The 11806-nt window shown below is 41.6% G+C and overlaps 1 protein-coding gene across 1 annotated transcript in view; it reads left to right on the top strand.

The window, feature by feature from the left end:
- Positions 1 to 3396, top strand: part of FMO1 (flavin containing dimethylaniline monoxygenase 1) — a 31822-nt gene extending 28426 nt beyond the window's left edge. The window contains exon 9 of the mRNA XM_040451713.1: positions 2637 to 3396. Within this exon, the coding sequence (XP_040307647.1) occupies positions 2637 to 2979 (343 nt within the window). The 3' untranslated portion in view covers positions 2980 to 3396. The remainder of the gene's footprint in view (positions 1 to 2636) is intronic.
- Positions 3397 to 11806: the final 8410 nt, after the last annotated feature.

The following is an 11806-nucleotide window of genomic DNA, read 5'->3' as shown; positions in this document are numbered from 1 at the left end:
ACTAGCATAGCCTGTTATAGCCTGTTAAGGAGAGTGGGGAGAAGAGGAACTGAAAAGTTTAAAGGTCCCAAAATCGTCACTTCAGACCATAATTATCTAGCGCCACATGGAGTCTGGATTCTAAACCAAATACAATTAACTCCCATCTACCAGATACATTATTCCACGCCTTTTTCATAAGCAGCAGGCAAAGAGTTGTGTTTATCCCCTCTGATGCTAGAAGGGTCTGTTTATTCATTCATTCAACCAATCTGTATTCAACTCTATTGTTTTATGTAGATTCTACTCTAGTCAGGATTCTGCAAACTATGTCCTGCAGGTCAAATCTGCCGACCACTTGAACTTTTATATTTTTTAAGAGTTGGAATAAAAGAATATTTTGTGATATGTGAAAATTATATGAAATTTATTGTTTTAAAATTTTTTTGTTTACTTATTTTTTGAGAGAGAGAGTGAGCATGAGCAGGGGAGGGGCAGAGAGAGAGGGAGACACAGAATCCAAAGCAGGCTCCAGGCTCTGAACCACCAGCACAATGCCCCACATGGGGCTTGAACTCACGAACCATGAGATCATGACCCGAGCCGAAGTCAGACGCTTAACCAACTGAGCCACCTAGGTGCCTCATATGAAATTTAAATCACAGTAGCCATACATAAAATTTCATGAGAACCTAACCACACTCATTCATGTACATATTTACATGTAGCTGCTTTTGAGTTGTTGAGATAGAGACCATAACATGGCCCTCAAAGCCTAAAGTACTTACCATCTGACCTTTTGCCAGAATAAGTTTGTTGACCCTGTTCCCAGAGAAGTTTCCACTTATTCTCTGCTCTCTGGCTCACACTCAAGGACCAGGGATTACAGAAGGGAAGCAGCAGAAAAGAAACGAGTGTTGGCCTCCCCCCTCACCCCACTGACTCTCATCCTCACTCCTAACCCAACTAAAACATCTCTGATTTTGTTTACTGTTAGACTGTTTTGGGCTTTAATATAAATTATCACTCGAAAAATGCTTTCTGATACCAAAAGAAAGTTTTTAAATCACTGCATTTAGGGGCGCCTGGGTGGCTCAGTCGGTTAAGCGTCTGACTTCGGCTCAGGTCATGATCTCGCAATTCGTGAGTTCAAGCCCTGCGTCAGGCTCTGTGCTGATGGCTCAGAGCCTGGAGCCTGTTTCAGATTCTGTGTCTCCCTCTCTCTCTGACCCTCCTCCGTTCATGCTCTGTCTCTCTCTGTCTCAAAAATAAATAAACATTAAAAAAAATTTTAAAAATAATAATAAATAAATCACTGCATTTAAACATTTTTATCACTGGGGCACATGGGTGGCTCAGTTGGTTGAGCGTCCAACTTCAACTCATGGTCTATGGGTTTGAGCCCTGCTTCAGGCTCTGTGCTGATGGCTCAGAGCCTAGAACCTGCTTTGGAATCTGTGTCTTCCTCTCTTTCTGCTCCTCCCCCAGTCATGGTCTGCCTCTGTCTCTCTCAAAAATAAACAAACATTAAAAAATAATTTTTAGGGGCGCCTGGGTGACGCAGTCGGTTAAGCGTCCGACTTCCGACTTCAGCCAGGTCACGATCTCGCGGTCTGGGAGTTCGAGCCCCGCGTCAGGCTCTGGGCTGATGGCTCGGAGCCTGGAGCCTGTTTCCGATTCTGTGTCTCCCTCTCTCTCTGCCCCTCCCCCGTTCATGCTCTGTCTCTCTCTGTCCAAAAATAAATAAATGTTGAAAAAAAAAATTAAAAAAAAAAATTAATTTTTATTTTTTTATTATTTTTATCACTTCTCTAATTTAAATATATTTCCAAACTTCATGTTGAGCTATCCTTGTCAAAGTGCTAAATCCCAAAATAACAAAAAACATTTTAGATTCCTCTTTTTCACCCTCAACCTGGAATGTGATTTGATCTCCATTATGGAATTGTGCTATAACATAGATAATTAATTAGAGCTGCACAGTGGAAAAGCTTCTTGTCACATAGGTCAGCTGGTGATTTTAGGACCAACACCAGCATTACAGGAAATTCCACCTTATTGATTCTTGTGGACTTTACATTATATAAATCTAGCAATAACTGAGTTTTAGAAAAATTTAGTAATAGTGAAATTATGTAAATAAATTTTTTTCTAGAAATTCCTAAATATTTGACAAAAGAAGCAGAGAAATACTAGATGCATTATAAGCATTTGGAACACCATATGCATAGAGTATCTTGTCAAGGAGCTCATCTTGTATTAAAAAAAAATGCAATGAGACCATTAGACAGCTATGGGCTTGGAGAAAATAATACAAAAACCATTTCAGGGGTGCCTGGGTGGCTCAATCAGTTGAGATCTGACTCGTGATTTCAGCTCAGGTCATGATCCCAGGTTCATAGCATCAAGCCCCACATCGGGCTCTGTGCTGAGCATGGAGCCTGCTTGGGATTCTCTCTCTCTCCCCCTCTGCCCCTCTCCCCGGCTCCTCTCTCTCTCTGTCTCTGTCTCTCTCTCTCAAATAAAAAAGAAAAGCAAAAGAGAACATTTCAAATTTTCTAGCATCATTGTTTACTTTTGGCATGTTGACTTGCTCTGGGTTATCATTATCTTATCTTTGTGTCTTTCTCTTTATCCCCCATTTTCCTTTTATAAAGGTTTGGCTTGTGTTACTGCAAAGCTTTACAAGCAGATTATATCACATACATAGATGAACTCCTGACCTACATCAATGCAAAACCCAACCTATTCTCTATGCTCCTGATGGACCCACGCCTGGGCTTGACCATCTTTTTCGGCCCATTCACACCGTACCAGTTCCGCTTGACCGGCCCGGGGAAATGGGAAGGAGCCAGAAATGCCATCTTGACCCAGTGGGATCGAACATTCAAAGTCACCAAAACTCGAAGTGTACAAGAATCCCCATCTCCCTTCGCAAGCTTACTTAAACTCTTAAGCCTTCTGGCTTTGCTTATGGCCATTTTCCTAATTTTCCTGTAAATAAAAGACTACCCAAATGGCTCATCAGATGCACACCGTAGATTTACAGTGCTCTGTTCTGCCACTGACACAACATTGCATTCACAGCCATAAGCCATGTGCAAGTGGTGACAGCCACTTCCTGTCCCCTCCTGCCGGTCTTCCTGGGCCTCTCGCGGCTCCACCTGCTTCCAGTGCTAGAGGCAGATAACCAAGATTTCGGTGCCTTTGAAGGCTGCTGGAAGGTTCCAGGTTCATTTTACAAGAGACAGCTATTAAAGACAGCCCTCTGAGCCTTCCTCTATCTTTCTCATATAAACTATTTTCACGGGCCTCAACTAAAACTCCCTACTTCATAAAAGATTTGGTTGTACTAAAATAATCCTCTTGTGATATCAGATGATTAAAAATAAAAAGAAAGGAAAAAAAACAACAAAACTGATTGTTTCAAGTGGTCTTTTAACCTCTTTTTTACAAGTTGGGGTAAAGGTAGGGGGAAAGAGATAAGGGGATGAGGTGTCTATTCATAAAGACCATAAAAGAATTGGGGGTTCAGTAAACTCACTGGAATGTTTCTAAAAGAATGTAAAAAAGGTAGAGAAAAACAAATACCATACGATTTCACTTATATATAGAATCTAAAAAACAAAATAAAGAACAAACAAAACAGCAACAAAATCCAGAAACAGACTCACTCATAAATACAGGTGGTTGCCAGAGGGACAGGGGGTTGGAGGAAGGGACAAAATAGGAGAAGGGGATTAAGAGGCACAAACCTCCAGTTATAAAATAAGTAGGTCATGGGGGTAAAAAGTACAGGATGGGGACTGTAGTCAGTAATATTATAACAACTTTGTATGCTGACAGACGTAACTGTAACTACGTTTATGGTGAGCATTTTGCAACGTATGTAATCATCGAATCACTATGTTGAAAGATAATTTCTTAATAAAAGTAAAGGGATGTTCCTGCTTGTAAGGGCTTATTCCCCTAAAATGCCCTATACAACAAAATGGGGTGCTCCAGCTGGCACAGTGACCATACAGATCAGATCTACCCCACAGAAAAATACCCCCTCCACCAGTGCAAGGAGCCAGCCTCCATGAAATGAAATTTCCAAAAACACCAAAACCATGGGGTTCAGAGAGCTTCCAGATTGGTGAACACAGAGAAGTTGGGGGGAAGTGATGTCCTCAGAAAATATGTGAAGCTCTACACCCCTTCCCAATGTCTTTATTTATTTATTGTGAAAGAGAGAGAGAGAGAGAGAGCACACAAGTGGGGTAGGGGCAGAGAGAGAGAGAGAGAGAGAACACCCCAAGCAGGCTCTGCATGGGGCTCAAACTCACAAACCATGAGGGCTCAAACTCACAAACCATGAGATGATAACCTAAGCCAAAATCAAGAGCCAGATGCTTGAGGCGCCTGGATGGCTCAGTCGGTTGAGTATCTGACTTCAGCTCAGGTCATGATCTTACAGCTCATGGGTTTGAGCCCTGCCTTGGGATCTGTGCTGATAGCTCAGAGCCTGGAGTCTGCTTTGTATTGTGTCTCCCTCTCTGTCCCTCTTCCATCCACACTCTGCTCTCTCTGAAAATTAATTAATTAATTAATTAAAATTAAAATGTCTTTTAAAAAAAGTCAGATGCTTGAGGCGCCTGGGTGGCTCAGTCGGTTAAAGGTCTGACTCTTAATTTCAGCTCAGGTCATGGTTTGTGAGTTTGAGCCCCGCATTGGGCTCTTCACTATGTCAGCACAGAGCCTCCTTGGAAGTCTCTCTCCCTCTCTCTCTGCCCCTACCCCATGTCCTCTCTCTCTCAAAATAAGTTTTTAAAAACTTAAAAAAATTAAAGAGTTGGATGTTCAACTGACTGAGCCACTCAGGCACCCCTCCTTCCCACATATCTTGTCCTATGCATCTCTTCCCATCTAGTTTTTCCTGAGTTATATCCTCTTATAATAACCTGATCATCTAGCAAGCAAACTGTTTCTCTGAGTCCTGTGAGCCACTGTAGCAAATTAATCAAACCGAAGGAGGGGTCACAGAACCTCCATCTATAGCTGGTCATCAGAAGCATGGGTGACACCCTGGGCAGGCAACTCAGGTAGAAGGGCACCTCGTAGGACTGAGCCCCTAACCTGTGCAATCAGATGCTGTCTCCAGGTAGGAAGGACCAGGATTGAGTTCAGTTGTAGAATACCCAACTGGTGTCCAAGAATTGCATTGCAATGTAGGGAAAAAACCTCCCACACACTTTGGAATTGGGTACAAAACCCTTAAAATAGAAACATAACAAAAAAATACTCCATTGAATACTCTCCCAATTTAGGAAGATTCCCATGAAAGCCATAGACAACAAAAAAACAACACCCTTCAGGGTTGTCCTGTCCTTAGTAAGATAGGATACATTATTTAAGAATAATTTACGTTATTTAAGTCTAACTTCAGGGGCACCTGGGTGGCTCTCATTGCTGTGGGTTTGAGCCCCGCATCGGGCTCTGCACTGACAGCTCAGAGTCTGGAGCCTGCTTCAGATTCTGTGTCTCCCTCTCTCTCTGTTCCTCCCCTGCTGGCTCGCTCGCTCGCTCTTTCCCTCTCTCAAAAAGAAAAAAAAAGAAAAAAAAGAAATAAACATTTTAAAATGTTTTAATAAAGTAAATAGCCTAACTCCAGAACATTTTGATTTTTAAAAAGTCTGCACTTAGTTCTTTCTCTACAAAAAAGAACTCGATTAGACATTTGAAAGCAAACCTAACAAGTTTAAGCTAAAAGGGAAAACATGAGATGATCAACTTGTTTCATTAGGATAAGACAATTGATCAAATTTCCCTACAAAGTAAAATTTATGCTATTTAAATATGCAATGTTGTTATTTGCGGCATCTGTTTCCCTGAAAGTACAAGCAGCCTTTATAAAGAGAGTGGCTGGAATTAGAGCTCTGACCAGAAACAGCAGGGGCAACATGTGGCTGTGGAAGGAAGCTGAGTGCAAATGTCATCAGGGGCGAGAACGCATGTCCCCAAACGCTCTTCTGTAAATGGTCTTTATAAAGTCAGGACATAGAAGAAGGCAAAGGGAGATGTCGCAAGACATCAGAAGAGGAGGATGGTGATTGTGGGATGAGAATGGTATTAAGTGCGTTTTGAGGCACCTTGGCAGTATTTACCAAAGTTTTAAATGTGCATATCCCTTGGGACATCTCAGAATCCATCCTGTAGAAACAGTCGTGCGTTCAAAGATACGTACGTGAGGACGGTTATCTCATTGTTCACAACGGCAAAAAGACACTGCACTGAGAGTAGCAGAATGATTACATAATTTGTGGAACATCCCAACTGTAAGAAACAGAACCTCAACTGAGACTGACACAACAAGGAAAACCTGTGGCTCATGTAATCGGAGTCCAGCAGTGAGATGGGCTTCGGGGTGGACCGAATCCAGGAGTTTCAATGCCATCTCTCCATGGTTCCCTGATCCACTCTTATCCCTAGGCCAGCATCATCCTCAGCACGATAAGGGGATGGTGGCTCCAATTCCAGACTACCGCCTGTAGAGAAGGAGAGAAGTGCTTCCAGAATTCTTCCAGAAGCAGAAAATGGCAGACGGCAACTCGTATCCACAGAGTCTGCTTCCCTCCTCTTCCAGGTCATATGCCCACCTTGCCTTCCTCGCAGCTAGTGTGGCCATGTGATCAAGTTCTTGCAAACGGAATGTGAATGGAAACGATGTGTGTCATTTATCCCTGCTTTACTTGCAAGGGAACTGCTTACTCTGAGGACTTCCTCACTCCTTTCTGCAAGAGGGTGCCATGGAAATGGAGCACGAAGCAAACCAGCTTCAACCATACTCCTCAGAGATGACTAAGTAACAACATAGAAGCAACAAGGTTCCCTGCACCACCCAGGCAACAAAGCTGCCTTACCAGCCTAGAGTGGTCTGATTATTACATGACAGAGAAATAAAATGTTGTCTTATTCGTTCCACTGTGCGTAGGAGCCTGTTAGGTCAGCTTCCCATTCACACTACTAATAGGTATGTATCCTGAAGTCTCCAGCAGAGCTCTCCTCGTGTCTCAAGTCCTCACGGCCTGCATCGCATCGGGGACAGGATTCTCCTTTGACCAAACGACCCACACCTGGAGCTGGGGGAGGAGCCAGCATCCTCAGGCTCAGAGCTCTCTGACTCAGTGTCTCTTTCTTCACCCTTACTTCTCTCATAATTCTCAGTGATTTCAAAATCAAGTGTCCGATCCTTCCCGGTCACGTTCTATTCCTTAACCCGGTTACCTCTAACGATCACACCCTCCACCTATCTCAGCCACTCACTACTATGTTCACACTCTAGACCAGTGCTGTCCAAGAGAAGAACTTTCCACCATCACAGAAATGTTTCACCTTCACTCTCCAATATGGTAGCCGCTAGCCTCACGTGGCTGTTAAAAACTTGAAAGGCAGCTAGTGCCAATAAGGAATTACATTTTTCATTTTGTTTAATGTTCATTTAAGTCTCAGCTTCAACAGCTATAGATGGCGAGTGGCTATTGTACTAGCCAGGGCAGGCCTTGGCTTTGTCACCCTCAGCAAGAGCAGCTGTCCACAGTCTGAATTACAAACTCTGCCAATCATGTCATGGTCTGCCAGCCAACCCCTACTAATACAATATTCTCTTCAAACTGCTGGGACTTCCGATCCAAACATCCTGCCATCTTTCACTTTCCATCTCCCCTCATTTTCTCATTTCCTTCATCATCCAGCTTCGACTTCGTGATTCTATGGTGTCACATTTGTGTGTGCTCTCAACTCATTGCCCCCTCTCATTCATTCATATTTGCATGACAGAACTGCAGTTCTGGTCAAAATCCAACTCTCTACCTACTTCAAACTTCTGCTTGAGCACTTGACCTTAGATGGAGGAAGAACACTCGGTAGTACCTAATGGATCACTCTTCAGTTCAAGCCTACACGACTGCCCCCAAATCCTGCTAGATTTCCCTAATTCCTTCACTCCCCAATCTGATCTCCTGGATGACTATTTTATATCATCTCCTCTCACCCTCAATCTCTACCACTTCCTTCTCGGTTCACTGTCAGACGAGAAAATAGTAACAATTCGAGGGGAATGTCATCAGATCTCCCTGCCACCAACTTCCTAACCCACCTGCCACTGTGCCCATAAACTCTCTTTCCTGTCACCAAGGGTGACTACCTATGCTCTGACGGGCAATTCCGGCTAGTGTTCTCGATTTCATCCTTTTGTACTTACCCAAGAAGACCTCTCCCATAATTTGTCCAATTTCTCTCCCAAGTTGCTGATCTTTCTCTCGCTCTCCTGGACCATCCTTCACAATATGGTATAATCCTTCATAAATATGGTATAATATTCCTGTTTTTTGAAAACCCTCTCTGACAACACATTCAGCAAATGCTTCTGTGTATTAGAGTGACATCATCTAATTTATGATTTTAAAAGAATAGATTTCTTTCTGGAGAATAGATTATAGGGGAGCAAATGAAAGTAAGGAGACTAAAATGCTATTTCAGGGGCGCCTGGGTGGCTCAGTTGGTTGAGCGTCCGACTTCGGCTCAGGTCATGATCTCGTGGTCCGTGGGTTCGAGCCCCGCGTCGGGCTCTGTGCTGACAGCTCAGAGCCTGGAGCCTGTTTCAGATTCTGTGTCTCCCTCTTTCTCTGACCCTCCCCTGTTCATACTCTCTCTCTCTCTCTGTCTCAAAAATAAATAAGATGTTAAAAAAAATTTTTTTTTAAATAAAATGCTATTTCAGAAAAATAGTTTCTGTGGTAGCAAACTAGATAATATTGGCCCATCTTAAGTTGGGCCCTTTGGAGGCTGGAAGACTGCTACAGAATAGGACAAACTAAAGAGGCCTAACAGGCAAATGCAACTTGTAAACTTTGATTGGCTGTTTAATCAGGAAAAAATATAACTGTAAAGAGTGGTATATAGTTCAACGTATGGAAATGAGTTAAAGTGATACACCATATTAACGAAATGAAGGATAAAAGTCGCATGGTCATCTCAGTAGATGCAGAGAGAGCATTTGACAAAATTCAACACACGTTCGTGATTAAAACTCTCAACAAACTAGGTACAGAAGGAATTTCTCTTAATATAATAAAGGCCATATACAACAAGCCCATAGCTGACATCATACTCAATGGTGAAAAACTGAGAACATTGCCTTTAAGATCAGGAACAAGGCAAGGATGTTCACCATTGCCACTTACATTCAACATAGTACTGGAAGTCCTAGCCACAGCAGCTAGGCACCAGAAAGAAATAAAAAGCAGCCAAACTGGAAAGAAAGAAATAAAATAATACGTTTGCAAATGACATGATCTTACATATAGAAAACACTAAAGATTCCAACAAGCAAAAACAAAAACCCTGTTAGAACTAAGAAACAAAACTACGGCAATTAAAACAAGAGAGTACTGGCATAAAGACAGACATATAGACCAACAGAGCAGAATCGTGAGCCCGGAAATTAATCTTCAACAAGGCTGCCAAGAGCACACAATGGTGTTGGGAAAATTGGCTATCCACATACAAAGGAATGAAATCAGACCCTTACCTTACACCACACACACAAAATCAACTTAAAATGGATTAAAGACTTAAACATTAAAAAAAAAAAAAAAGACTTAAACATAAAACCGAAAATCTAAAACCCCTAAAAGATAACATAGGGGAAAAGCCTCTCTTATTTATTTATTTATTTATTTATTTATTTGGGGGGGGGAGAGAGAGAGGGAGAGGGAAAGAGAGAGAGAGAGAGGATGAGCAGGGGAGGAGCAGAGAGAAAGAGAGAGAGAATCCCAAGCAAGGTCCATGCTGTCAGCTCAGAGCCCCCATGTGGAGCTTGAACTCACAAACCTTGAGATCATGACCTGAGCCAAAATCAAGAGTCAGATGCTTAACCAATTGAGTCATCCAGGCACCCCAGGAAAAAGCCTCTTGACAATGGTCTTGGCAGTGATCACTTGGATATGACACCAAAGGCACAGAAAATAAAAACAAAAATAGACAAGTGGGACTTCATCAAGTTAATAACCTTCCTCACAGCAAAGAAACCAATTAACAGAATGGAAAGACAACCTACAGAATGGGAAGAAGATTTGTAAACCATATTCCCCATAAGGGGTTAATATCCAAAATATATGAGACTTCTACAATTAAAACAAAACAAAGCAAATAATCCTATTTAAAAATGGGCAATGTATTTGAATGTCTCTAAAAAAGACATACAAATGGCCAACCGATACATAAAAAAGTGAGGTGCTCAACATCACTAATCCTCAGGGAAATGCAAATCAAGAACACAATGAGATATCGCCTCATACCTGATAGGATGAATATTATCAAAACAATAAAAGTAACAGGTTTGATGAGGATGTGAAGAAACTATAACCCTTGTACACTGTCGGTGGGAAAATAAAATGGGGCACCTGCTATGGAAAGTGGTATGCAGGGTCCTCAAAAAATGAAAAGTAGCAATCCCACTCCTGGATATTTATCCAAAAGAATTGAAATCAGGATCTTGACAGATGAATACCTAAAATGTTCTATACACATACAACAGAATATTCAGTGTTAAAAAGAGAAAGAAAAGAAAAGAGAAGACAAGACAAGACAAGAAAATCCTGCCACATGTGACAACATGGATGAACCTGGAGAGGACATTATGGTAGGTGAAATAAGCCAGTCACCAAAAAATCATATGATTCTTCTTCAAAATAGTTAAACTCAAAAAAGCAAAGAGTGGAACGGTGGTTGTCAGAGACTGGGGACAGGAGAAAATGGGGAGTTGTTCAATATATATAAACTTTCAGTTCAGCAAGATGAATAAATTCTGACAGTCTGCTGTTCAACACAGTGCCTACAGTTAAAATACGAACGGTGCACATAAAAAAATGTTAAAAGGGTAGATCTTACATCAAGTATTCTTACCAAAAACAAACAAATGAAAGGGTGTGAGGAAACTCAATGAAAGTGATGTGCATGTTTATCTTGATTGCAGTGATGGCTTCATAAGCATATTGCATACATCCACACTCGTCAAATTACCTTCATTAAATATATGTAGAATTTGTGTGTGTGCGTGTCTGTGTGTGTGTGTGTGTATACATATATATATATATGCTTTTAAGTTAAAAAAAAAAAAAAAGGAAGAATGGTGTGTCATTAAATTTTGTTTAACAACTAGCCAGGGGTAGGGAAGATCTCAGACTTCTAGTAATTGCCAATTTCCATGGTATAAATATTCCCACTCCGACCAATGTCAGGCTACTGTGATATCACTGGACTTGAAGTTGGAAGAGATGCACACATTGTCACTGTACAAGCCAGCCTCAGCATGCCATTGGATAAGAACGTTTTGGAGACAACGGGAGAAATTTGAAAGTAGACTGGATGTGTTGGATAATATCACTGAATTTATATTGATTTTCTTAGATGTGGTAATGGTAATGTGATTGTGTGGGCAAATGCCCATATTCTTGTGAGATATATGCTAAAATATCCTGATGGCATCCTGATGTTTAAAGACTACACTCGTGTGTGTGTGTGCGTGGGTGTGCGCACGCGCACGCACGTGCACGCATGGACACGTTTGGGAAGGGGGAAAGGATATATTGGTCTTCATTAACAAAATTGTTCTTTCAACTTTTCTATGAGCTTAATATTTTTAAAAAGGAAAAAATTAACTTGTGGCCAACAGAAGATACCATGTAAAAATCTGGATTTTCGTTTTCTATTGAAAAAAGCCTAAAAATGCAATTTCGGACTCATTCTTTCAAAAAGCACCATTTACCTGAACCTAACAGACAGG

This window comes from Herpailurus yagouaroundi, unplaced genomic scaffold (assembly GCF_014898765.1).
Source record: "Herpailurus yagouaroundi ecotype Mexico unplaced genomic scaffold, PumYag 205, whole genome shotgun sequence".
In the NCBI taxonomy this organism is placed as follows: domain Eukaryota; kingdom Metazoa; phylum Chordata; class Mammalia; order Carnivora; family Felidae; genus Herpailurus; species Herpailurus yagouaroundi.
The sequence above is the reverse complement of the archived record's forward strand: the minus strand, read 5'-3'. Positions and strand labels throughout refer to the sequence as shown.